The sequence below is a fragment of the Caloenas nicobarica genome, chromosome 5 (assembly GCF_036013445.1).
Source record: "Caloenas nicobarica isolate bCalNic1 chromosome 5, bCalNic1.hap1, whole genome shotgun sequence".
NCBI lineage: Eukaryota > Metazoa > Chordata > Aves > Columbiformes > Columbidae > Caloenas > Caloenas nicobarica.
In genome coordinates, this window is record NC_088249.1 from 66,902,954 (window position 1) to 66,929,162 (window position 26,209).

The following is a 26,209-nucleotide window of genomic DNA, read 5'->3' on the forward strand; positions in this document are numbered from 1 at the left end:
GCACGTATTTGGGTCCCGGGGAGGCCCGCTGGGGGTCCCACTCCCGGGGAGGGACGTCGCGGGGGTTCCCGGTCCGGTGGTTCCGGGGGGGAACGCTCCCGCTGCAGCCCGTGCCGTGCCCGGGGCCGTGCCCGTGCCCGTGCCCGTTCCCGTCCGGGCGGGGCAGCGGCGGCGGCGCTTCCTGGTGCGGCGGGGCGGGGGATGGCGCTGGTCACGGTGCGGCGGGCGGCGGGTTCCGCCGGGGACCCCGCGGTGAGTACGGGACGGGGGCCGGGACGGGGACACCCCGGTGGCGGAGGCGGAGCCGGTCCCGGGGCCACCGGGTGCTGCCGGGACGGGGAGCGGGGGCGGGCGGGCGGTCCCGGTTCGCCCGGGTGCTGCCGGTAGAAAGCGCGGCTGCCCCGGGGGCTCCCGGCGGGGGCGACACGGGCTGTCCCGGCGGCTCCCAGCGCGGTGGGGAAAGGCTGCGCCGGTCGTTCCCCGGTGCAGGTTGATCCCGGTGGCTCCCGGTGGGAGGTTACTGGGAGCCCAGTTGCTCCCAGCACACGTTGGGGTCTCCTCTGCTGCCGGCTGGGGATTACCCCGTAGTTGGGGGGTGGTGGGTGTAGGTGGGGAGAGCAGTTGTCACCAGTTGCTCCCACTGTCCCCAGTGCTCTCGGTGTGTCCCAGCGGCTCCAAGTGCCCCTGCCCCCCACTTTCCAGTAACCACTGGGCCTTATCAGGGTTCCCAGCCACTGCGAGCGCTTCCCCAGGGGGCAGCACCCAGCCGGGGGGGGGACACATGGGGACAGCACCCCTCTGGCATCCCAGGGCCGATCCCCAAGGATCTGCCTCCCGGGTGGGAGCCCTCCCAGGGCCCCCCCCGCTCCCCACAGGCCCTGCCAATGCCCCGCGCTGCCAGGAGAGTGAGTTTGGCAGGGTATTGCTGGCCCACGGTGCCAGGTGGGATGTGTCGGGGGGTGTTTGCCGGCCCCCCCGGGCATGGTCTGTGCCCTGGGTCATGCTCCCCTGGGGGCATTGCCCCCCACCATGCTTTGCAGGAGGAAGATGCGCCCAGACGCCCTCTGCTACAGCGGCGGTGAGAAGGGGCTCCAAAGCCACAGAATGGGGGACACAGGTCCCTAGGGTGGGGAGGGGATGCAACTACTCCTGAGGAACATTTCCTGCCCCCTGTGGTGCCCCAGGCTATCCCAGCCACGAAGGCTGGGCGCTGCTGTGTGCTGGGCCCCACGTCCCGCTCAGGACCCTCCTGCTCCCCAGGCAGAGCTTTGTCATGGTCAAGGGCGCTGCCCTGCTGCTGCCCGCCGAGGAGCCGCTGGTGGCCGAGCCCCCCCCGGCTGTGCCCCCCGGCCAGGCCCCGGGGCAGCAGGAGCAGCACCTGCAGCTCATGATGCAGCTGCTGCGTCCCCAGGATGCCATCCGGCTGGTAGGACACGGCCACCCCCCGGGACAGGGGTGGGGATGGTGACAGGGCTGGTGATGGTGACAACGATGGGATGGAGGCGAGATGGGGACAGTGAAAGAGGTGGAATGGGAAGGGGATGGGGACAGGATGGAGATGGGGAAGGGATGGACATGGGAAGGGGACATGGATGGGGACAAGATGGGGATGGGATGGGGTGGGATGATGACAGGATAGGGATGAGGATGGGGACAGGATGGGAATAGGGATTAGGGTGTGGAAGGGATGGGTATGGGAATGGGATAAGGATGGGGACAGAGTGGGGATGGGATGGGGATGAGGAGGAGGACAGGATGGACATGGGGTCAGGATGAGGATGGGACAGGATGGGATTGGGATGGGACAGAATGGGGATGGGGACAGGAAGGGTATGGGAATGAGATATGGAGGAGGACAGGATAGGGATGGGACACGGTGGGACGAGATGGGTTGGGGTTGGAGGTGGGATAGGGACAGGATGGAGATGGGATGGGATGGGATGGGATTGGGATGGGCATGGGATGGGGATGGGATATGTCCCAGCCTGACCCCCGCGTGCATGATGCTTCCCCCTGGCACTGGGAGCACTGGGGGGGGTGCAGATCCTGCAGTGCTGCCTCTGGAGGTGCAGGGGACACCCCTTGTGCCCCCCTACTCCCAGGCAGTGCGGCTGGAGTCGGCGCGGCCGCGGCGGGTGCGGTACCTGCTGGTGGTGCGGCCCGAGGAGGAGGGAGCCGAGGGGCAGACGGTGCTGCTGGGCGTGGACTTCGCCCACGAGGGGTGAGTGGGGCGTGGGGGGCGACACGGGGGGACGGCCAACCCCCTGACCTCTGCCTGCCCCAGGGCCACCCGCTGCACCCTGGGCATGGTGCTGCCCCTCTGGAGCGACACCCAGGTCTTCCTCGACGGCGATGGGTAAGGAGTAGGCGGGGCTTCTGGGAAGGGGAGGGGCTTATGAGGGTGGGGTTCGCAGGATTGGGTGGGGCCTGTGGGGAGGGGTGGGTCTGGGGTGCTCACCCCAACCCACGTGTCTCCCCGTGGTGCCCAGGGGGTTCAGCGTGACATCGGGGGGACAGACCCGCATCTTCAAGCCCATCTCTGTGCAGACCATGTGGTGAGAGAAGCCTGGGCTTGTCTGTGGGCTTGGGGGACATGGGCACCATTATGGCCATGGGGGATGTGGGCACCTCTTTGGGCATGTGGGATGTGGGCACCACCATGGCCATGGGGGATGTGGGCACCTCTATGGACAAGGAGGATGTGGGCACCACTATGGGCACAGGGGATGTGGGCATCTCTGTGGGCATGGGGGACATGGGTACCACCACAGTCATGAGGAACATGGGCACCTCCATGGCCATGGGGAATGTGAACACCACCATGGCCATGGGGAATGTGGGCACCTTCATGGGCATGGGGGACATGGGCACCTCCATGGACCTGTGGCATGTGGGCACCGCCATCACCATAGGGGATGTGGGCACCTCTATGGACAAGGAAGACGTGGACACCACTGTGGGCATAGGGGATGTGGGCACCTCTGTGGGCATGGGGGACATGGGTACCACCACAGTCATGGGGAATGTGGGCACCACCGTGGCCATGTGGGGCACGGACACTGCTGTGGGCATGAAGGACATGGTCATTGCCGTGAGTGTGGAGGATCTCAGTGCCACCATGGGCATGGGGGACATGGGTGCCATCACGGGCAGGGTTGAAGTGCCACCACCGTGGGCACAGTCAGGACACAGACACACGGGCACTGCCATGGGGACGGGGACATGGAGCGAGTTTGGGCACAGCCTGTGGGCACGATTGGGTGGCTGTGCCCGCCCAGGAGAGGGCAGGTAGCACCCAAATTCTGGGGGAAGCCAAACCAGGTGTCTGGGGTGCCCTGAACGTGGCGCTGGGGAGGGGACGCGGGGCGGCGGTGGCAGGTGCTGTGCGGCAGGGCCGTGCTGCAGGAGCTGCACCGCGCCTGCGAGGACGCGTCCCGGGGTGGGCACATCCCCGGCGGGCCGGCGCTGGCCTGGGCCCGCGGCTACGCGGCGGCGCTGAGCTCGGAGCAGAGCTGCCTCAACGAGTGGCTGGCCATGGCCGACCTGGAGTCCGTGCGCCCCGCCTCGCCCCTGCCCCAACGGTACGGCCCGCCCTCCAGCCCCGCCCTCCTGCCCCGCCCTCCTGCCCCGCCCTCCTGCCCCGCCCTCCTGCTGGCCAATCAGCGCTGCTCCTGGGCTGGGGAGCCTCAGGGTGGGGCAGGGGGCGGGGCTTGTGGTAAAGGGGTGGAGCAATTGGGTGGGGCTGTGAGGGCGGGGCTTGCACTGAGGGGCGGGGTCTGGGGTTGGTGTGGCTAATGGGGATTGGATGATGGGAGGAGCTTAAAGGAACTGGGAGGGGCTTAAAATAACTGGGTGGAGCTTTCAGTCTGGGAGGCGGGGCTTGTGCTTGGGTGGGGCTTGGGAGTGGAGCAGGCGGGGCTGGGGCAGGCGGGTGACACGGTGACACGGGCGCCAGGCCGGCGGCGCCGGAGCTGTCGGAGCAGGTGGTGCGGGCGCTGCTGCGGGACGTGATGGCCAGTGCTGACCTGGAGAGCGTCACCTCCAAGGAGGTGGGTGACACCAGGCAGGGGAGGGGACAGGTGGGGACAGGGACATCCCTCACCCTGCGGCGGTGCCCAGGTGCGGGAGGAGCTGGAGCGGCGCACGGGGCACAGCCTGGCCCAGCACAAGGATTTCATCGACAACGAGATGCTGCTGGTGCTGGCGCAGATGGACCGGCCCTCCCGCGTCTTCCCGCACCTCTACCTGGTGGGCAGCGGGACAGGCAGGGTGGGCAGGGCGGGCGGGGGTGTCCCCAGCCCTCACCGCTGCCACCACGCAGGGCTCCGAGTGGAACGCGGCCAACCTGGAGGAGCTGCAGCAGAACCGGTGAGCGTGGGGTGGCAGGAGGTCATCTGGGGTGTCGCCATGGGGTGGCACGGGGTCATCGTGGGGTGTCACGGTGGGGTGATGTGGTATCACAATAGGGTTGCATGGAGTCATCTGGGTGGGCGTAGTGACATCATGGAGTGTCATGGTGGGGTGGAACAGGGTCATCATGAGGTGTCATGGTGAAGTGGCTATGGGATCATCTGGAGTGCCATGGTGGGGTGGGCACAGGGTCATCTTGGGGTGGCACAGTGTCATCTGGGATGTCCCACTGGGGTAGGCACAGGGCTGTTATGGGGTGTCATGGTGGGGTGGACACAGGGTCATCAAGGGGTGTCATGTTGGTGCGGGTGCGAGGTCATCATGAGATGGCCTGGTGGAGTGGGCATGGGGTCATCATGGGACACCCATTGTGGCGGGTGTGGGGTCTTTGCAGGTCACCCAGCAAGGTGGGCATGGGGTCATCATGGGATACTTGGCAAGGTGGGCTGTGGCACCATGATGGGGTGGGCACAGGCAGAGCCCCAACCCTGCCTGCTTCCCTGCCTGTGTCACCGCAGTGTCACCCACATCCTGAACGTGGCGCGGGAGATCGACAACTTCTTCCCGGCACTGTTCACCTACATGAACGTGCGGGTGTACGACGAGGAGACAGCCCAGCTGCTGCCCCACTGGAATGACACCTTCCTCTTCCTCTCCCGCGTCCGGTCAGTGGGGCCGGGGCAGCCCCGGGACACAGGGACACGGTGGGGTGGGGCCATTGGGGACACATGAGGGGGACACAAGGCCTGGGGGGCACAGAGGGGCAAGGGCTGGAGACAGTCGGGGGGACGTGGGTCAGGGTACCTGGGGAGGTGGGGGGGCATCTTGATGACTGTGCTGGGGGTCATTGGGTACTGGGAACACTGGGAGCTGGGGAGCTCCGGGGCGTTGAGTCTCTGTGGACACTGGGACACCTGGGGACCAGGAAGCCCTGGGGTGTGGGGTCCTTGGGGACGGGGGAGTCCTGGGACACTGATGCACTGGGGGTGGGGGTTCCTGGGGCAGGGGGGCCCTGGGGACAGCGGGGTGACTGGGGACACATGGGGAGCCCTGGGGACATGGAGAGCCCTGGGGAAGGGGGGGTCCTTTGGGGCATGAGGAGCCCTGGGGTACTGATGCACTTGCGACAGGGGAGCCCTGGGGCAAGGGTCCTTGGGGACACGGGGAGCCCTGGGGACAGGGGGTATTTGGGGACACGGGGACCCCTGGGGCACTGAGGCGCTTGGGACAGGGGAGCCCTGGGGCAGGGGGTTCCTGGGGACATGGGGAGCCCTGGGGACAGGGCGGCATGTGGGCAAGGGGTCCCTCAGGACAGTGGTACCCCTGGGGCAGGGGGGCCCCGGGGAGACCGTGGTGTCTGGGGACACGCGAGGACCCCCAGGCTCTGGGTGTCAGCTGGCGGGTGCCGCAGGGCCAGCGGGGGCCGGGCGCTGGTGCACTGCCGCATGGGGCTGAGCCGCTCGGCCGCCACGGTGCTGGCCTACGCCATGAAGGAGTTCGGCTGGTCCCTGGAGCGGGCGCTGCGGCACGTCCGGCACTGCCGCCCCGGCGTCCTGCCCAACCCCGGCTTCATGCGCCAGCTCGACTTCTACCAGGGCATCCTGCATGCCAGGTGGGCGGGGCGAGGGGCGGGACACGCCCTGTGGGTGGGGCTCGATGTAGCCACGCCCCTTCAGAAATGAAGGCGGGGCATGCAGTGACCACTCCCCCATGGGCGGGGTCTGCTTTGACCATGGCCTCTTGGGCAGGGTGAGCGGAGCCTGGCATGGCCACGCCCTTCGGGCATGGTGGGTGGGGCCTAATATGGCCACACCCCTAGATGCTCAGGGTGGGTGGAGCTCCCATGGCCACACCCCCGTGGGCAGGGCGGGGTCTGCTTGGACCACGAGCTCTTGGGCAGGGTGGGTGGAGCCTGACATGGCCACGCCCCGCCGCACCCCCCCGCAGGGTGGGAGGGTCTTTTAATGGCCACGCCCCTCTGGTGTGGGGTAGGTGGGGCTTCGGTAGCCACGCCCTGGTGGGTGGAGCCGGGTGCCCCACCCTTTTTGTCACGTCTGTAGAGGTGGAGCCTGCGGGAGCCCCGCCCTGGCACCGAGGGGCGTGGCTCCGGGGCGGGGCGGGGCGTGGCCAGCCGCTGACACAGGTGTGTGGCAGCCGGCACAGCAGCCTGTGGGAGCCCAAAGCGGCGGAGCGGCCGCCCCAGCCCGAGGAGACCACCCCATGGGACGAGGGGGGCCTGTCCCCGGCCACCTCCCCACAGCCCCCCGAGGAGCCGAGCGGGCCGGGGCTGCTGGGGGCCTCCCGGCGCCCCCGCATCTCCCTGTGCGCCGTCATGCGGAGCATCAGCCAGCTGGAGTCCCCGGAGCCCCCCGGGCTGCCGACGGAGCCCCTGGCCGGGGAGGTGAGTGCGGGGCGGGGCGGGCCGGGCTGCGGGGCCGGGGCGCTGGTTGACACCCCCGTCCCCTCCCGCAGGTGTTCGCGGCCGCGGAGGCACCGGGGGGCCCGGCCGGGGTCACCCCCCCGGGGCACCGACCGTCCTCCCGGCCCCGCCGCGTGGTGCGCCAGGCCAGCCTGGACGGCGGCCCCGCCCCTGGCCACGCCCCGCCCACCACCTGTGACCCCACCCCTCCTGGCCCCACCTCGCCCCCTGCCCCCTAACCCGGGGGGGGAGATGGGGCACAGCCACCTCACCGCCACGGCACCCTGGGGAAGGGGCGGGGCCTAGGCCTGCTGGAGGCGTGGCCAGGGAGCCGGCTCGCCCCACCCCCACACACTGCCTGCACTTTTGGGGGACGGAGGTGGCTCTGCCTCATCCCCCCCACGCACAGGGACCCCACTGCCACCCCTCGCTGAGAATAAAGACCAGAAACCGCCGCCCCTGGCGTGGGTCCTGCGCTCCTTGCCGTCAGTAGGGGCCAGAGTGAACACAGAGGCTGTAAGGCTGGCTCCTGTGTGCGGGAAGGGGGAGTTGGGTGTAACGTCCTGCCCCCGGGGCCCGGCTCAGCCCGGGGCGGGGGTGCCGGTGCCCGCCCCGCCGCCGCGAACCGGCAGCGCGGGCAGCGCGAGGCTCCGGCGCCATCTCGCGAGGCGGGCGGGGCAGCGGGGAGCGAACTACAACTCCCAGCGTCCCTTGCGCGCCCGCTGGTGCGCCGCGCATGCGCGTCGGGCTCCTTCCTGGTTACGGTGGCAACCGGCCGCGGATTTAACCCGCGGCCTGCGCCGGGTGCGCTCAGAGTTGTGGCGAATGGAGTTAATTTGAGTTGGTGCCCAGTCACAGGGACCGGGGCTGTGACCGTCCCCCTGTGCTGGGCACTGGGGAGGCCAAACCTCAAATCCTGGGGTCAGTTCTGGGCCCCTCACGCCAAGAAAGGCCTTGAGGTGCTGGAGCGAGTTGAGAGAAGGGAACGGAGCTGGTGAGGGGCTGGAGCACAAGGGTGATGGGAGCGGCTGAGGGAGCTGGGGGTTCAGCTGGAGAGCAGGAGCTGAGGGGAGACCTTCTGATCTCTGACCTGCCTGAAAGGAATTTGGAGCCAGGGGGGTCGGGCTCTGCTCCCCAGGAACAAGCGCCAGGACCAGAGGAAACGGCCTCAAGTTGTGCCAGGGGAGGTTGAGGTTGGATTTAGGAACAATTTCTTCCCCAAAGGGCTGTGGGGCATTGGAACAGGCTGCCCAGGGCAGTGCTGGGGTCACCATCCCTGGAGGGGTTGGACGGAGATGAGGTTCTCAGGGCCATGGGGCAGTGCCAGGGGTGGGTTATAGAACGTGGTTAGAAACTGCTTATATAGAAATGCTGGCTCAGACCGAACTTTTGAACTTTCTGCCTCGATAAGCAAAAAAAGGCCTCAGAGCTGGTTCAAGCTACTAGATAAGGGGAGCTTTGGATCATCAACACAAGCTGTATCCCTGGAGATAAGTCAAGGAACAGAACGGCGCGTCTGGCGGAAGAGGAGAAACAGAAGAAGGTTTTGGTTATCGCCAAAGACTTATTTTTTCTCCCCAACTGGAGGTACAAAATAACAACTGAGGGTCAGGATTTAGATTGAGGTCTAGTCTGGTCAGTAAAAAAGACCAAGCAGCTACCCGCAGAGATAAGACGTGTCTCACTTGATGAAAAGGAAGGGATCCAATGAAGAACGGTGAGACCCCAGCCCCCAATTTTACAACTGGCACGAATTAACACACGAGGGGTGGGAAGTGTGTGAGGGTGTAATTGCCCAGTGTTTTCCTGGTGGGGTGAGGGGGTGTCCTTCATCTGGAAGCACCTCCTTGATCTGCTCTATGCTGTACATTATAAATTGTTTATTTATTTTAGGAGAATTTCTGGAATCTATGCCTGAGTACCTGCAGGGTGAATGGGGCCGGTGCTGCGGGCGGCCCCCCACCCCATTCCGCCTGCCCCCCCAAACTCAGCCACATTTCTGCCAGATCCAGCCCTTCACCGCTCCATTGCAGGCTTGGGATAGAACCGATTTATTTTATTGATGAAGCAACAGACTGCTAGACAGCAAAAAAATCAATAACCTAAATAATTAACAAGCACGTGTATTAGTAACTCCTGATTAAATGATTCTGCACACAGCAAAGCTACTAATTACAGCTATTAATCTCATGAATCCCACAGAACTGCTGTGGAACGGCAGCTATATCACTCTCCCCACTGCCATTGGGAGGAAGGTCCCGTCAGAGTCCCCACAGCCTGGGAGGCTGTACCTGCCAGACCTGGCACTACAATCCGCAACCATCTACACCCCGAATATCAGAAAATCCCCCCCCGTGCTTACATTTACCCAATTTTATACTTTATTCTCATTTTTTTCCATTTCTGGGCCCTTTTTGCTACCTTTCCAACCTTCCTTTCTCCACCCAAATAACCTGCTCCTAATTCCTTCATCTCCATGGGTCCCAGTTTTGTTTCGTCCATACTCAAATTCAATGTTTTTGCTCTTACTAGCAGGCAACCTCAGCTTTATATGGGATTCCTGGTGTGGCTACCAAGGAACTTTGCTCATGTCCACCCACTCCTTTTCTCCCAAGCCCCGGGGTGCGTCGGGTGCCTGCCAGGGTGACACAGTCCACGCGTGGAAGAGGAAAGCAGGAAAATCAGCCCATTTTCCTTCTCCCCATGGATTTGGAGAAGCAGAGAAATCCCTCCTGCAACTCGCGGTGACGTGTGTCTGTGCGTTGCCAGTGGGGATGATGGAGGACAAGTGCTGCACTTTGTGCCACCCACGAGGGTGTCATCGTGCACACAGGTAAGGACATGTGTGGGCACAGGGACACTTGGACTCCCCGCTGTCCCCCCCTGACCCTCCCACAGTCCCAAAATGTCCTCCGCCCAGACTGATGAACAACGGCATGCTCCAGCCAAGCCTCCTCCAGCCTGGGGACACCTTTGTGTCCCCACACTATGGGCAACAGTGACCTGTGGGGCAGAGGGCATTGTGTGGGGACACCGGGAGGGTGGTAAAGCCCCCAGGGGTGGCATTAAACTCTGATTGGAAAACCTGCCTGGCTCTCTCTTGGGGGGGGAGATACAAGCCCCTGCCCTTCCCCTACATAGGGGCTTCACCCCCTGCCCCGAGTGCCCCCCAGACAGCAGGCGGCAGTCCCCCACCTTCACTCACACCAGCCTTTAATCCGCCCAATGCCCCACCCGGGACACGGCACAGCTGCGGACAGGCCTGGGGGGCAATGGGCACGATGTCCCCCCCTTTTTCCTCCCTCCGGCGTGGGGTGCAGCGGCTCAGAGCTCGTACTGGTGCCACAGGCTGTGGGGCACAAGGCGGGGGTCAGCGGGCACCCAGTGCCCCCCAGCCCTCATGGGGTGGGACAGAGGGATGCCAACAGGGTGGGGGGCACTGGGGCGGTTGCACCCACCTGTAGGTGACATCGGGGTTGTCCCCGTGCTCCAGGAGGGCGTCACGCACGAGTTTGGGGGGGCTCAGCCCCAGCGCCTGTGCCCGCTCCCAGCGCTGCAGGCGGGTGATACCTGCGGGGGGGGCAAGGTCAGCGGGGACCCGGGCGCAGGTTTGGGGAGGTCCGGGGGGCGCTCTCACCGGTGCAGGGCCCGTATTCCCAAGTGAGATCGAAGCGCCGCAGCATCTCCAGGAGCGCCTGGTCCGGGGGGGGCGTCGGGGGCTCCTCGGCGGGCGGGGGAGCGCGGGGCCGGGCCTGGGGACAGCGCTTGGCCTTGGACCTGCCCGGGGGTCGCCGCCGCCGCCGCGGGAAGGAGTCGGTGATGCGCCGGGGCTGCTCCATGGCCCTGCGGGACAGCGCGGTGGGGACGGCGGCCCCGCGGGGCCGGGAACCGGGAGCGCGGCCGCCCCGCCCCTGGCGCTCGCCGGCCGGAAGCGGCGGGGCCGGGCTGGGCCGGACCGGGGGACCCGCCGCTGTCACCCCCGCGGCGATCCCCGGCAGCCCGCCACGGTTGCTGCCATTACCCTGGGCACTGTCACCCCCAGGCTGTCCCCGTCCCTCCCGGCTGCCCTTTCACCCCATGCCAGCGGTCCCCACCACCCTGAGCACTGTCACCCCCATCCCGGTGGTCCCTGTCACCCCACACACTGTCAGCTCTGCGGTGGTCCCTGTCAACCTGAGAACTGTCACCCCCCCAGCTGTTTCCAGTACCCTGGGTACTGTCACCCCCAGGGTGTTTCCGTCACCCCAGGCACTGTCGCCGCCATCCGGGTTGTCTCCGTCACCCCATGCACTGTCACCCCCTGGCTGTCCCTGTCACCCCATGCACTGTCACCCCCTGGCTGTCCCCGTCACCCCATGCACTGTCACCCCCAGGCTGTCCCCATCACCCCCACGAGCCGTGACTCACGCTGTGACACCGTCGCCCTCTGCCCCACGCAGCGCTCTGGCTGTCCCCACCTCCAGGAAGCACAGTGAGTGACCCACAGGCACTGTGCCTGTCCCCACCCCCAGCGGTGGTGACACCTACTTCGGTGGGGACATGGCAGGTGCCACCGGCGCAGATTTGCCTGAGGCTTTTCTGCTCTCCCTGGGGGGGGGCAAGAATAGCTTGTGGTGGCACAGAGGGACAGGGTGACTCCCTGGGGACGCAGTTCTGTCCCTCGGTGGTGACACCAAAACAGGTCACGGCTGTAACGGCCAAACCAGGTGCAAGAAAACTGGTGCCAAAGGAAAACACAACCCTATAGCAGCCACCAGAGAGTCCGCTCTGCTTTTTTGGCTTGGCTTTATTTTTCTTTCTTGTCCCGCAACCCGGGGACTTCTCCACCCTGCGGAGGTGACCGAGGGGACTCAGATGCCGGCGCTGCCCAGGCTGGGGTTGTGCAGGACATAGTGGCAGAACCCGGGCAGCCGCTGGTAGCCCAGCTTGTCATGCAGCCGCTGCATGGGCTGGTTGCCCGTGACCGTGAACCCAAAGCTGGGGTAGCCGTGGGCCTGCGCCCGCCGAGCGGCGAGAATCATCACCGCCTGCATGTAGCCACGCCGGCGATGGCTGGGCAGGGTGTAACCATGCGTTCCCATCCCAAAATGGTTGGTGAGGGCCCAGGAGATGGGCTGCCCGGCCTTGTCCTGCAGGCAGAGGTTGGGGAAGAGCCGCAGCACCTCAGCCAGGTACTGCCGGCTGCGGTCATTGCCGCCGTACGGCCACGTCTCGTTCAGCAGATCCACGTGTGCCGGGCTCAGCGAGCCCACCCGCACGTCGGGGTCCAGCCTGCGGCGAGGAGCAGCTGTCAGTGGGGGCCGGGGGGGCTGCACACACCGGGGTGGGGTCTGGGGGGCTCACCGGGGCTCAGGCATGGCATTGCAGTCGGGGTGTACGTAGAAATAGACGTTGGAGACGGCCACCTTGATGCCTTTGGTCCCCGCGATGTCCTGGGACACCATGGCCACCCCGTCCTGCAGCCCTGGGGGTGGTGCTGTCAGGGGGTCCTGCTCCCCCAGCAACCCCATTCCTGCTCCCAGTCCCCCTCTTTCTGACCCCAGCACACCGGCTGTGCCCTCCCCAGTGTCCCCAGGGGCTCCCCACAACCCTGGCCTCCATCCCCAGTAGCCCAATTCCTGCCCCCAGTGCTGCCCAGCACCCCAATTCCTTCCACTCCTAAGTCCAACCACAATGCTCCCCAGTGCTGCCCCAGGACTCTGCCCCTTGTGCCCCCATTAACCCCATTGCTGCTTCCAGTGCCCCCCAGCACCCCCAAGTCCAGCCCCAGTACTTCCCAGTGATAGCACCCACCAACCCCCTACCCCCAGTGCTCACCCCAGTGCTCCAAGTTATGCCCTCAGAGCTCCCCAGTACACAAATACCTGCCCCCAGTGTCCCCCAGCACCCCCAGTTCCTTCCACCAGTACCTCCCAGTGTCTCCAGTTCCTTACTCCCTTATCACCAAAGGCTCCCCGTGGTGTCCCACACCCCCAGTGCCATCCAGCACCCCTGATTCCCACCCGCAGCATGCCCGCAGTGTCACCCAGTGCTCCCCGATGTCCCCCAAGACCCCCCTGTCCCCAGGCCACCGATGACGTAGAAGGCGCTGTCCCAGGGCAGGCACCCGGGGGTCTCCAGCAGCGCCCGGTAGGCGCCCACGTCCCGGTAGAAAGCCACCTGCATGCTCCTGTAGCAGTCATCCACCGGCACCTGCGTGGCACCCACGGGTGCCTTGAGTCCCCCTGGCACACGCCAGGTCACCGTGTCCCCCCGCCACATCCCCCATGGCCACCTTTCCGCTGTGCCGCGCCAGCACGGCACCGAAATCGGGCCACGAGTCCACAGCGACCTCGAACTCCGCCGGGTTCCCCCGGTTGATGTTCATCACGGCGCCCAGCACCTGCGGGCAGAGGGGTCAGAGCTGGGTTGGGGGCAAATTTGGGGGGTCCCCATGCCCTCATCTCTGCCCATAGGGCTTAGTGGGGTGAAGGCAGAGGGGGCGTGGCCTAAGGCCAGGCAGCCCTTAAGTAGGCGTGGCTAATGGAGTGGGCGTGGCTTGAGCGTGCAGGAAGGCTGGGATTGGCTGCATTGCACCCTGCCTGTGTTGGAGTCTCAGAGGGGATTGGCTGGTTTGTATGGACCCAGAAGGGGATTGGCTAGCTCGGAGCTTAGGTGGGCTGGGATTGGCTGGGGCAGAGTCCAAGTGGGCTGGGATTGGTGGGCTCAGAGCCAGCCCTGGGCTCCGGGGATGCTGGGGAGCAGCTTGTCCTGGACTTGGGACACGCGGGGAGGGGGGCGTGGCGGGGGGAGGTGACACTGGGGTCCCCACAACCCGGGTGAAGAGACAGGGCTGACAGTGGGGTGTCTGTGACAGCAAGGGGCAGGGGTGACAGTGGGGTCCCCATCACAGTGAGGGGCAGGGTGACGGTGGGGTCTCTATGCCAGGAAGGGACAGAGGTGACAGCGGGGTCCCCATCATGGCAAGGGGCAGGGTGACAGCGGGGTCCCCGTCACCGGCAGGGCCAGGGGCAGGCTCCTCCGCAGCGTCGCCTCCAGGCGCTGCAGCTGGGCCGGGCACGTCAGGATCAGCATGGTCCTGCCGAGAGACTCTACAATAACAGGGGGACAGGACCCCCAGATGGGGACCCCATGCCTGTCCCCATCCCAAGCAGAGGCCCCTGGGTCTCCAACCCCCCAAGCACTCACCCTGGGAGTCGCAGCTTGGGTGTCTGGAGACCGTGGGGCAGGCAATGACACCAGCAGGTTCCTGGTTCTGTGTAGCAGGTGGTGACACTGGTGGGTCCCGTCATGGACCAGCGAGTGTCCCCTGCCCGGGGGGTGGCCCCGTACGCTGGTATTGGGCAGGGTCCATCCTACTGGGCGTGGGGCCAGCCCTGCCCCCCCGCAGCTTCCCGGGAATGTGAGCTCAGCAGGGACACCCTGTCCCACTGCCACCAGCACCCCACGGCCCTGGTGTCACCGCCTGTCCCATGGATCATTGGTGTCACCTCCTGCCCCACAGCCACAGCGCTCTGGTGACTCCCACATGCTCACCCTGCTGGTGACGGGGACCCCAGGGACCCAGGAGGGAATCACCTCGACTCCCACACTGAGCTGAGAGGCTGGGGCAGCTCCCAGTTCACTCTGGCCCCTACTGATGGCGCCGCTGGCTCCGTGTGGCGCGGGCGGGGCAGGGCGGGGCGCTGGAGAAAGGCTTTTATTCGTTCATACAAGAATAGATCTTCTGCAATAAATACCCCAATAAATAACATCTCCAATAAATAAACACGCATAGACGCAGCGGGACAGCGGCCCTGGGGCCCCGCCCCCAGCCCCGCCCACTGCAGCCCAGAGCCCCGCCCTCCCTGGGGGTTGCTGGGCAACCATCGGAGGGGCGGGGCTTGAGCATTGGGGGGTGGAGCCTGTTGTAGGAAGGGGGCGGGGTTTGCTGCACAGTGAGCAGGGCTATTGCCATCCGGGGAGGGGCGGAGCCTATTGCTCCTGGGGCGGGGCTTGCTGCTGGGGGGCGGGGCTTATTCCTATGCTCGGGGGGGATTGGTCCTTTTCAGGGTGGGCGGAGCCCTTGGGGCGGGGCTTATTGCTGCTGTGGGGCGGGGGAGGAGGCTGGTGTCCCCCTGTGGCCCCAGGGGTGTGGGGACAGCCCCGTGGGGACAGGGGGCAGACGGGAGGGGTGGGCACGGTGTGGCCATGGGGACACCATGGTGGGACCACCCCCTGCCTCGAGGCACAGTGAGGTGGCTTTGGTGGCACTTCGGGGTCAGGACCCCCAATTCTCAGGGCGTGCGGGTGATGGAGAGGGGGCATGGGTGGCTTTGGTGGCACTTTGGGGTGAGGATCCCCATCCCTTAAGACACAGTGTGCTGACAGAGGGGATGTGGGGTGGCCATGGCGGCACTTTGGGGTCAGGAGCTCCATCCCTTATGGCACAGTGTGGTGACAGTGGTGCCGTGGGGTGGCTTTGGTGGCAGTTTGGGGTGAGGAGCTCCATTTCTCAAGGCACAGCGAGGTGCCAATGAGGATGTGGAATGGCTGTGGTGGCATTTTGGGGTCAGTAGCCCCAACTCTCAAGGCACGGTGTGGTGATGGAGAGGGGACATGGGTGGCTTTGGTGGCACTTTGGGGTCAGAACCCCCATCCCTTAAGGCACTGTGATGATGGTGGGGATGTGGGGTGGCTTTGGTGGCACTTTGGGTCAGGAACCCCATCCTGCAAGGCACAGCGAGGTGGCGGAGGGGACACATGGTGGCCCGTCGAGGTGAGGAGCCCCATCCCGGCGAGGCAGGGGGACCTCAGAAGCCCCTCGCCTCCAGGCGCAACGTCACCACGGCGGGTGGCACCTTCTTCTTGAGCCGGTTGAAGTCCTTGGCCGAGCGCCACAGCCAGGTCTGCAGCTCCTTCAGCAACCAGAAATCATCCATCTTCTTGAGAAAGTCATTGGGTGCCACCGACGTACCGGGAGGTACCGAGGGTCCGGCGGGGCCAACGGGCAACGGGTAACCCAAGGAGGACATGACGCCGGCGATGCTGAGGACCAGACCTTGGAGGCTGGAGCAGAAGTGGCCCAGGTGGTGCCGCAGCTCGGCCGTGCCCGCCTGCCCGTCCAGCGCCCGCAGGTAGCAGAGGAGCCGGCTGTAGGCCCGGTAGTTGGCGGCCAAGCGGGCGTTGTCGGTCAACCCCCGCCACAAGTCCAAGTCCACCGTGGCGCTGGGGACGCGTTCGGTGGCACGTGCCAACCGCGGCGGGTTGAAGTCGGGTTCATTGAAGGGGGGGCCCAGGTAGTTCAGCTGGAAGGTATCATGGGGGACACTGAGGATGGGGTGGGAGGAGGGACTGTCCCCATCGTCCCCCCCGTCCGCGGTCGCCTGTCGCGCCCCCAGTTGCCATGCTCACCCTGCCCGCATGTCACCTACATGCCAGGTGTCCACGCCCTCATGTCCACTATCTCCCAGTCTCCATGTCACCCCGTCCCACCTTTCAGCGTCCCCTCTTTGGGCATGTCTCCCCGGTCTCAGGTCTCTCTCCTAGTGTCAGGAGGATGGAGCCAGGCTCTTCGCTGTGACAACCATGATAGGACAAGGAGCAATGGGTGCAAACTGGAACACAGGAGGTTCCACTGAAAGATGAGAAGAAACGTCTTCCCGGTGAGGGTGGCAGAGCCTGGCCCAGGCTGCCCAGGGAGGTTGTGGAGTCTCCTTCTCTCAGACATTCCAACCCGCCTGGACACCTTCCTGTGTAACCTCATCTGGGTGTTCCTGCTCCGGCGGGGGGTTGCACTGGATGAGCTTTCGAGGTCCCTTCCAACCCCTGACTTTCTGGGATTCTGTGATTCTGTCTCCATGTCCTCCTGCACACCATGTCCCCCTGCCCATCATGTCGCGCTTCCCATTAGTGCCCAGTCTCCATGTCCACCATGGATGTCCCAGGTCATCGTGTCCCCCTGCACACTATGTCCCCAGTCTCTGTGTCTGTCACATCCCAGGTCCCCATATCCCAAATCTGGACATGCCCAAGACATCACAGGTCTCCCTGTCCCACCACACACCGTGTCGCCAGTCTCCACGTTCCCCTACCCATGTCCCCCAGGTGAATGTGCCCACCACATCCCATGTCTCATGTCCCCCAGGTGAATGTGCCCACCACATCCCATGTCCCCCAGGTGGACGTGCCCACCATGTCCTGTGCTCCGTGTCCCCCAGGCAGACAATTCCCCGTGTCCCACGTTCCCCAGGTGAACATGCCCACCCACCACGTCCCCCAGGTAGACATGTCCACCATGCCCCAGGTCCCATATCCTCTAGGCGAACATATCAAGTGACCGTGCCCCCCTCATCACCGCTTGGCACCCCACGTGCTGGCAGCACCAAGGGCACGTCAGGGCAGAGACAGAACCTCCATGTGAGCCGGTGCTGCCGGCGGGCAGGGAGAGGCAGATGCCTGCACCCCTGCCTGCACCCCTGCCTGCACCCCGGGCCAGGGCGGCTCCCGGGCCCCTGCCCTCTGCTGATGAGACATTTCCTTGTCCCCCGGCATGGGCGCAACCGGGCAGGGGGGACACACGGCCCCCGGGGAGGGTGGGCAGTGCTGGCACAGCTGTCACCGGGCGAGGGCAAACACGGCACTTGTATCTGCCGGGCGTGCCAGGGCACACGCGTGTGCGGGGAGACGTGGGGAGTGTGTGCGTGGGAACAGCGATGCACACACAGCTGCACACGTATGTGCAGGCACAGCAATGTACACGTGCATACAGGCACACTGGTGCGCACACACACACACGTGTGTTTGCAGGCACGCACTCCTGTGCACAGAAACACGTATGTACAGGCTCATGTATGCAGACACACTGATGCACACACATGTATAGGCAGACGTGCACGCAGCCACACTGACGCACATCTACAGGTCTGTATAGGCACATACCCTGTTGCACGTGTGTATATGTGTGGGCACACCAATACACACATGTATGTACAGGCACACTGATGTACACATGTATGTGCAGCCTCACCAACGTGCACACACACACACGTATGCGCAGGCATATCAGTGCACGCACACACACACACGCACAGGCACATCAATGCGCACACACGTGTGCAGCCACCAGTGCACACACCCATGTGTGCAGGCTCACCAACACACATACACGTGCACCAATGCGCGCACACACGTGCAGGTACTCCAATGCACAGGCACACGTGTGTGCAGGCACATCAAGGCGCACACATGCACGTGCAGCACACACACTCATGCACACACACGTGTGCAGCCCCCACCACACCCCCGGTTTGTGCAGGTGCCCCCTCTCCCCTTCACACCCCCCCCGCTGCTGCCCTGCCCACGCCGTGTCCCCAGCCGGTGACAATGGGGTGGCCTTTCTCCTCCCTACAGCCGTGTCCATCTTACGCTGCCCCACATGTGCCACCACGTCCCGGGGTGACCCTCACCACGGGACACACCGGACCCTGGTGCGGTGGACATGGGGGGCAGGCAGGGTGAGTGTGGGTCACCCCCCGTACTCACGTAGGTGCCGGCGAGGGTGCGGAGCTGGTGCTCCAGGTAGCGGGTCAGGTCGTATGTTTTCTGGATGGACTGGCCGGCGCCCAGCTCCTCGCTGCAGTTCAGGGCGGGCAGCGCCGGCAGGTTGCAGAGCGCGGCACACAGGAAGGTGAAGATCCCCCAAGAGTCTCCTGTGGGGGACACGGCACCTCAGCGGGGGGTGACAAAGCCAGGGGACACCTCCTCTCACCCTTGTGCGTGGGGTGACAGGGACACCCTGGCTGTGGGCAGGACCCCCGGCACTGCTGAGCCCTCGGGGATCCCCCCTGTGCCACAACCGTGGGGAGACCCACCTGTGAGTGGGGAAACTGAGGCACGGAAGGCTCAAGGGGCACCCACACCTGCAACAGAGCAGCTCAGCCCCTTCCCCGGCACTGGGCGGCTCAGCATCCCCGTGGGCGCGATGTCACCGTCACCAGGTACCCCCGCCTTGCGGCACTGACCCCCCCGGCACCGCCGAGCCCGGGCTCCCCTCCCGCCTGCGGCTGCAGCAACAATCCTTTATATGGTCTGGAGCGAGCGCGGCTCGGCGGGCTCCCACCGGGACGGCGCGGCCGGGTTATATTTGGGCACGGGAACGCGCCCACCATCAATGCCAGCACTGCCAGCAGCCCCTGCCCCCCTGGGGACCCCCGGCCACCCCCATCGAGAGTCCCCAGGGAACAGGGGGGTGGGGACAGGGACCCCGAGGGGCGGCCGGGGCGTGGGGTGACCTTTGCCGAGGCTGCCGGAAAACCGCCGGCCGGGTCCCCGTCATCGCCCCTGACGTCAGGGCGGCCTGACGAGCTCCGGCCTCGTTAGCCGGCGGTTCCGCAAAGGTCACGGCCGGCGGCCAGGGCGCTCCCGGCCAACTGGCACCTCTCGGCACGCCGGAGCCGGGCTTCCCGGCAACTCCCACCGCCGGCACAGCTCATCGCCGTGGGCAGCCCCCGCCGCGGTCCCCGGGGAGGCTGGCGGGAGCCCTGCGGTGCCCTCACGCGTCACCGCTCCCCGTCACGAGCTTTGGAAACCCGGGAGCAGCCAAGCACCGGTGACGCATGAGGGTCCTCGGGGACACCCCGGCTCTGGCCGTGACGGCTCTGCCACCGCGGGCACCCGACAGCCCCTGCCGCGCGGAAAGGCCCGGCTGCCACCAGCGTGCAGGTGTGCACGTCACCCACGGGTGTGCGACACACTGTGCACACCTGCCATGCACCATGCGGGCGTGCCACACACGGTGCAGTTGTGCAGTGCAACACACGCGCGTGTGACGATGGACCGTGCAGGCGTGTGACACCGTGCAAGTGTGCAATACAGTGTGTGAGCATGGGACACATTGTGCGTGTGTGTGACACACTGTGCAGGTACGTGATACAGTGGATGGGTGCGCAGTACACTGTGCAGGACTGTCAAGAACCGCACAGGTGTGTGACACACCGTGCACATGTGGGATATGCTGTGCAAGCGTGTCGATGCACGCTCTGCAGGTGTGTGACACACCGTGCATGCGTGACACACCGTGTACGTGTGTGACACACCATGTGTGCATGACACACCATGTGTGACACACTGTGCGTGCATGGCACACCGTGTAAGTGTGCAACACATCGTGCACATGACACACCATGCGTGTTACACACTGTGCATGCACCATGCACCATGCAAGTGTGCAACACGCCGTGCACACATGACACAGTTTGCAACACGCCGTGCATACGCCTGATGCGGCATGTGTGTGTCACGCACCGCGACGGTGCGTGACGCACGTGTGTGACACACGGCACATGCCGGCACACGCAGCCGTGCCCGGTGCTGGGCACGTGCAGCCGCTTGCCCATGGCCGTGCCGGTGCGTGGAGCGTGCTGCTGTTCTGCCTTGCGTGCGTGCAAGTGTGTGTGGGACGGGTGACGGGGTTTGGGGGGGGCCCCTGCTGCGGTGACTCACCCGCCCCCGGGTGTTTGCTTTGGCCGAGCCCCGGCACCGCTGGGCTGGCCGGACCCTCGCCCGTCGCCGGCTCGAGTTTCCAGCGCGGGATTTACACCAGCCCTGGCCCAGCCGCTGCCAAACCAAACACAGCCGGGGGAGCGGGGCTGGGGGGCGCGGGGGGGCTGGGGCTGGAAGGGAAGGGATGGGGATGGAGCTGCCAGCAGCTCCTGGGCAGGTGGTCGGGATGTGGAGAGGAGGAGCACGAGGATGAGGAGGGAGGAACGGCATGGGGAGGTGGGTGGCTGATGGCCAGGAGATGGTGGGATGCACCACCATGGCACAGTGGTGACCATGGCGCAGACATGGCCATGGCACAACAGTGAGGGTGGCACAGCGGTGGCGGTGGCCATGGCACAGCGGTGGTGGTGGCCATGGCACAGCAGTGGCACAGACATGGCCATGGCACAGCAGCGCCAATGGCCATGGCACAGCAGTGGCAGTGGCCCAGCCGTGCCGGTTGCCCTGTGGAGCCACCGCTCTCCCTCGCCCACCCCGGTCACAGTGTCTCGGCGCTGGGTGGAAAACGTCAGGGCAGTGGCACAGGCTCTGGCAGCCCGGTGGGGAGGAGGGAGGCGCGGGGCTGGCACGGCTGGATCCCGGTGACGTCGGAGAGGAAGAGCCCGAGGGTTTCAAAACCGGCCCTGGAGCCCGGCCAGGATGCTCCCAGCCCACGTAAGCAGCTCACGGTGTGGCTGCCCCGGGGTCACCCGCTTGTCACCGGGCGGAGCCGGTGGGCCGGGGGCACCGGACACTCCGGGGCACCCACGCTGCCGATGGCGGGTGGCTGGACACGTCATCAGTGCCATGAGCATCCCTCGCACACGTGGCAGCACGGACATTGCTCACCCGCCTTTGGCCGCACATGCGCGGAGCCACGGTCACGCCGGCGGGACCCCTGTCCTCCCGCAAGCCACCCACCCCCCCGGTGGCGCCGGTGGCCGGCGCTGGCCAGACCTCCCGGCGAGTGGCCGAGGCGGCGGCGCAGCCACTGTGCCGGGTGAGCTGTTCCCCGGGCATGCTGTGGGCAGAGCCGCCAGGGTCAGCGCTGACCACAACCCGCCCTGGAGCCGCTTTCCCGAAACCCTCGTGCAGAGCGGGGGCGGCCGCCGGGAAAAGGGGGGACCCTCACACCAGAGCCCCCCGCGGCCCCCGGCACCGCGGCGGGAGCCGCCGTATCTGATGGGCCGGTGTCCAGCAGCCAGCGCAGCCCCGTCCCACCCGGCGGCCCCATCCCCACGCTCAGCCCGGGAGGTCCCGCGGTCTCCAGTCCTGACCGTGGCATCGAGGACAAAGTCGCCCTGTCTGCAGGCAGGGACGGGCAACAGGCAGCGGCCACCGTCCTGCAGCCCCCACCGGCAGCGCTTAACCCTTCCCCGCGCGCCGTCACGGGGCGATTTCACGGCGTAAGGCGGCAGCCAGCCTGTGCCCACCGCTCCGTGGGTCTGGGGGTGGGTGACACTCAAGGACAGACACCTCTGTGTCCCCAGACTGGTGGCATTTAACCCCGCCACGGCTGGGGAGGTGACGCTGTGCCACAGCAGCAGCCCTGTGGAGATGTGAGGATGCTCATGGTCCGTGCCTGGACATCGGTGGTCACGGCCATCCCCGAGCACTGATGGGAAGGACACGTGTGTCCTTGGTCCCCGACAGCAGACATGGCCACTGCAGTGGGGTCCCCATCCCATCCCACCCCACCCCACCCCACCCCATCCCATCCCATCCCATCCCATCCCATCCCATGGGACACCACCTGCCTGCTCCCACCCTGCACCTCCATCCTGCCGCTCTCCTGGCTCCCAGCGCCACCAAAAGCCACCAAAACCCCCCAGCCCTGCCTGCAGCCCCTGCCTGTGGCTCCCCGTGCCCCCACCACGCCAGGTGCTGTGTCCCCACACAGCTCCTGGTGACCGAAGCCACTGCGCCGGGTGCGTGCGGAACCGGGGAGCAGGTGGAGATGCCGGGGGGACCGTGGCCCCGCGTCCCCCCCCACCCCAGCCATGCCTGCGCTCGCAGCGCTGAGTGTTTACATCCTGTCTCCTCCGTGTGTTTATAAATGCGGCCGCGCACGGGAGACTCCAGCGAGGCCGTAATTAGCCCGGGCCTGGATTTCCCATCCGGCTCCAGCCAGCGGCACGATGGAAACACTCCCCCCGCCGGTGAGGGGGGTGTAGGCCCCCTAATCCCAACCAGACCCCAGCACCCCGCACGCACGGCCAGCCCGGCATGGGCACGGCACCCACCACCGCATCGCGGAGCCGTGCAGCCCCCCAGACCCACGGGCAGCCCCCTAAACCCATGGGTAGTCCTCCCGGGCACCACTCTCGGGTGTTTCAACAGTGGGATGGTGGCACCAGGGTGAACCCAGAGCCAGAACGTGCTCCGGCGGAGCAGGGGACCCCATTGCCAGCCTACGTGGCATGTCCCTCTCCATCCCCTGGCACCTCCGGACCCGCTGGCATCACTGGTGTCTCCTGCCCAGAAGCCACCACCGTGCCCTGGGGACACTGCCTGGCCAGGTCAGCGTGGGACCGACATCTCTAGTGCTCATTGGGGACAGCCGTGCCGTGCCGCCCGCGCCGGCTCTGTGTCCCCCAGCCACCCTGTGTCACCCATGTGCCACACACAACCCGGGGCCACAGCACACGGATGTCCCGTCTGCGCTGGGACAGGCACATCCCCATGTGCCTTCTGGGGCGCTGGCGGCAGGCGAGGGACCACGGGCACCCCGTGCCGGGCAGCGAGGTGCCACCCCCGTGGCACAGGGGGACAGGCGCTGCCCCGGGGACCAGACAGGTGGCAGCGGGGCCAGGAGGGTGATTTATGGAGCTCTGTGCCACTTAGCAGGGCATAAATCTCCCCCCCAGCCCGGCCCTGTAAGCAAAAACCCTCCGCATTTCCCTTCGGAGGCTGCTCGCGGGCTGCGCCTAATGCAGCCCAGATGTGCGCCGCCACCGTGCCCTCGCTCAGCCTGCTAAATAGGCGCGGGGACACCGGGACTGCCGACTGTCCCCAAGCCCTGCCGGCACAAATGGCAGGGCCACCACCAACCGGGGATGCCCCAAAATGGGGAGCAGGGCCGGGGCAGCCGAACTCTGGCCCCAAAGCTCCGCTGTGCTGGGCTCGGTGTCCCCTTCCCTGCTCGTCCCAGCACCGGCAGAGTCCGGCTGTGCCACCGGGTCCCCAGGCACGTCCGGCGGCCCCGGTGGCAGGCGGGAAGGGGGAGAGGAAGGGGCGAGGGAGGCGACGGAGCCGCCGGGGATCCCGGCCTCGCTTTTCCGGTTCCCCGGCGCTCGCCCCACTTTGCCCATCCTGCGTCACCACCGGCACCGCGGGAGCCGGAGCCAAACCCGGCACCGGCCTCGTGCTGCCCCGGCCCCGGTCCCACCGGCCGGGAGCCCTGGGAAGCCTCGCGGCGCCAACCATTTGACCTTTTAAGGGTGTTTTCCAGCATTTTCGCCATCCTTTCCGGGTGAGAAGCCCCCGATCCCGGTGTGCCGTGGGGCCGGCCAGGCCCCCAGCAGCCCCGGCTCTCCCGGGACCCCCGAGGCGGCTGCTGGGGCTGGGGGAACAAAGCCACGGCCACAGCCCTGGGGACAGTCCCCTCCGGAGAGCGACATTTCCCCGGCACCCCAAAACCCCGCAGAAATCTCGCCCGCTCGAGCGAAGGCGTTCCGAAGCAAACCCCAAAATCCAGCCCCGGGGCAGGAAAAATAATTCTTCCTGCCTCCCCAAATCCCAGTGACTTTTCATTTTTCCTCCCCTCTGTCAGTCCTGGGGTTTAATTCTCCGTGCTCAGCGGCGGTTCCCTCCCTGGTAATCACAAACATGCATGGAAAAGAGGGAACGAGAGAAAGGGAGGAAAAAAAAAAAAAACCTAGAGAGGGGAAAGTCTTAAATCAATCCCAAAGCCAGACAGACGTTTTAATCACATCAAATTAAAATCAGCAGTGGCTCGGAAAGGAAAGAACCCGTGGCAGGCAGAGCGCAGGCAGCCCCCCGCCCCGGCCCCGCCGGCAGCGCCAGCACCTCGGTCTTACCTGAGAGCTCCCCAGCAACATTTAGCATAGTCGGGGCGCAGGATGGGGTTGGGGGGGTTGAAGGTGCGGAGCGGGGGGCGAGAGGAACCCAAAACGCGGGGCTTTGGCTCTTGCTCCGCGCCCCGAGCGGCCGGCCGAGCCCTGGCTCGCTTGCTCGCTTGCGCTCGCTCGGGGTTGGGTTTGGTTTTGGTTTTTCTTTTTTTTTTTTTTCTTTTTTTTTTTTTTTCTCCCTCCTCTCCCTATTTGTTTTGGTTTGTGTTTGCTTGGGTGTTAGGTGGAAAAAAAAAAAAAAAAAGCAAAAAAAATAAAAAGCAAAAAAAAAAAAAGCCGTGCGGGTCGGGTGGGTTTTTGGTGTGTGAGTGCGGACGGGTCGCACCACGCTCCGGCTGCCTCGCTCGCTGCCTTTCCCCCCTTCCACCTCCCTTGATTTGCTCTTTTGATTGGTGTCCAGGAATGCAAGAATAAAAAAAAAAAAAGGCAAGCTCGCATACACCCTCTCCAAGCTGCTGCCTCCCTTCTTTGCCTTTTTTTTTTTTTTTTTTTTTCGAAATTCAAGTGTTAAGCAGAACCAGGTTGCTTTCAAGAATGTATTTGATGCAATTGTACACAAGAGCGGGCTCCATTCATTCCCTCCTTCTCCCCTGGCCTTCCTCCCCCCTTCCTCCTCCTCCTCCTTATCCCCGGGGTCCCGGCCGGGCAGAGCTGGGGAGGCTGGAGCCGAACCCCGCTGGGGAGGGACGGGAAGGGGGTCCCGGGGTCGGGACGGCTGGGGGGAACCCCCCGTTTTCTCCCTCCCTTCGCCCCCCGGCTCTGGCTCCCGTTCGGCTTTTGTTAGTGGCAGCGGAGGGGCCGGTGCGGGGTTTTTATTGGCGGGGGGGGGGTGTCTCCTACCTGCTCTCAGCTCCATGCGGGACAGACGCGGGGTCGGGGCGGTGGGTTCGTGGTTTTGGGGGTTCCCGGACAAACAGGCAACGGTCCCGCACACCGGCCCGGGACTGCGGCTCCCATTTGCCGGTCCGAGCCCCCGTCTCGCTGTTGCTGCTGCTTCTTCTCCTCCCGACGTGCAGAGCAGCCGCCGCCGCTCGCCGAGAGCCCGGTCCCCGGGGGAGTCCGGGGCGGGGGGGTCCGGGGAGGGGAACGGGGAGGGGGAGAACGGGGCGAGGTGCGGCGGAGCGGCTGCTCTCACCGCCCCGCAGCGGGGGGGACACGCACACCGGGGGTGGTGAGGGGCGGGGGGTGCCAGCCTGATCCCCCCCTCCCCAACCCTCAAACCCCCCCCGGGGCTGGGGAGAGGTGGGAGCGGGGAGGGGCGGCCGGAGGGATGGGGAGGCGCAGAGCCGGGCGGGCGGTGGGACAGACAGACATGCAGGCGGGGGGAGGATTGTCCTCGCCTCTCCTCTGCCACGGCCAAGCCCCCCCCCGCCTCGGTAAAGACTCCCTGGGGACCCCCCATCCCCGCTCGCTGCCCCGGGAGCGCGGGGACCGGCAGCGCCGCTGTCCCGCCGGGGCGGCCCCGGGGCGGCAGGTGAGCGGCCGGGAGCGGCGGAGCGGGGACGGTGCTGGGGGGGTTTGGGGCGGGGGGGAGTGCGGCTGTCGGGGTCCCGGTCCCCGCTGCGGCAGAACCCGGAGACCCCTCGGAGCGGCGGCGACTCAGCCCCGCAGCCGCCGCACCGGTTACCGGAGCTTCCCTCGGTGCCGCGGGCTGCCCGAGCCCCCCGCCACGGCGGGACGGGGCGGGGAGACTGGTCCCGCCCGACCCCCCCTCGACCCCAGCCTTCCTCCTGCGGGGTGCGAGAGCCAAGAGCCGCTTCCTTCCCCA

General features: G+C 66.0%; 4 protein-coding genes across 6 annotated transcripts; 1 reads left to right on the forward strand and 3 right to left on the reverse strand.

Moving 5' to 3' along the window:
- Positions 1 to 179: 179 nt before the first annotated feature.
- Positions 180 to 7,332, forward strand: SSH3 (slingshot protein phosphatase 3). Its single transcript, XM_065635800.1, has 14 exons — positions 180 to 252; positions 1,041 to 1,078; positions 1,261 to 1,426; positions 2,103 to 2,221; positions 2,285 to 2,356; positions 2,490 to 2,555; positions 3,393 to 3,581; positions 3,956 to 4,049; positions 4,120 to 4,248; positions 4,322 to 4,368; positions 4,929 to 5,075; positions 5,822 to 6,022; positions 6,565 to 6,811; positions 6,883 to 7,332. Exons 1-14 carry the CDS (start codon positions 202 to 204, stop codon positions 7,066 to 7,068), a joined length of 1,752 nt encoding a protein of 583 aa, XP_065491872.1. The 5' UTR covers positions 180 to 201; the 3' UTR covers positions 7,069 to 7,332.
- A 1,524-nt stretch (positions 7,333 to 8,856) lies between these two features.
- Positions 8,857 to 11,343, reverse strand: POLD4 (DNA polymerase delta 4, accessory subunit). Of its 2 annotated transcripts, XM_065635858.1 has the most exons (4): positions 11,237 to 11,343; positions 10,467 to 10,672; positions 10,288 to 10,399; positions 8,857 to 10,178 (listed from the first exon to the last, which is right to left on the reverse strand). In XM_065635858.1, exons 2-4 carry the CDS (start codon positions 10,666 to 10,668, stop codon positions 10,154 to 10,156), a joined length of 339 nt encoding a protein of 112 aa, XP_065491930.1. In that variant the 5' UTR covers positions 10,669 to 10,672; positions 11,237 to 11,343; the 3' UTR covers positions 8,857 to 10,153. The 2 variants fall into 2 exon arrangements, with proteins under 2 accessions (XP_065491930.1, XP_065491931.1); XM_065635859.1 differs by lacking the exon at positions 11,237 to 11,343 and having other exon boundaries at positions 10,467 to 10,827.
- Positions 11,344 to 11,679: 336 nt separating this feature from the next.
- LOC135989876 (glycine N-acyltransferase-like protein 3) lies at positions 11,680 to 13,903 on the reverse strand. The gene is made up of 5 exons (XM_065636957.1): positions 13,826 to 13,903; positions 13,104 to 13,211; positions 12,901 to 13,021; positions 12,173 to 12,293; positions 11,680 to 12,100 (listed from the first exon to the last, which is right to left on the reverse strand). The coding sequence occupies exons 1-5, from the start codon at positions 13,901 to 13,903 to the stop codon at positions 11,680 to 11,682; spliced, it is 849 nt and encodes a 282-aa protein (XP_065493029.1).
- A 671-nt stretch (positions 13,904 to 14,574) lies between these two features.
- Positions 14,575 to 25,531, reverse strand: CLCF1 (cardiotrophin like cytokine factor 1). 2 transcript variants are annotated; one of them, XM_065635785.1, is made up of 3 exons: positions 25,282 to 25,531; positions 18,353 to 18,519; positions 14,575 to 16,116 (listed from the first exon to the last, which is right to left on the reverse strand). In XM_065635785.1, the coding sequence occupies exons 1-3, from the start codon at positions 25,295 to 25,297 to the stop codon at positions 15,622 to 15,624; spliced, it is 678 nt and encodes a 225-aa protein (XP_065491857.1). In that variant the 5' UTR covers positions 25,298 to 25,531; the 3' UTR covers positions 14,575 to 15,621. The 2 variants fall into 2 exon arrangements, with proteins under 2 accessions (XP_065491857.1, XP_065491856.1); XM_065635784.1 differs by lacking the exon at positions 25,282 to 25,531 and adding an exon at positions 24,391 to 24,472.
- Positions 25,532 to 26,209: the final 678 nt, after the last annotated feature.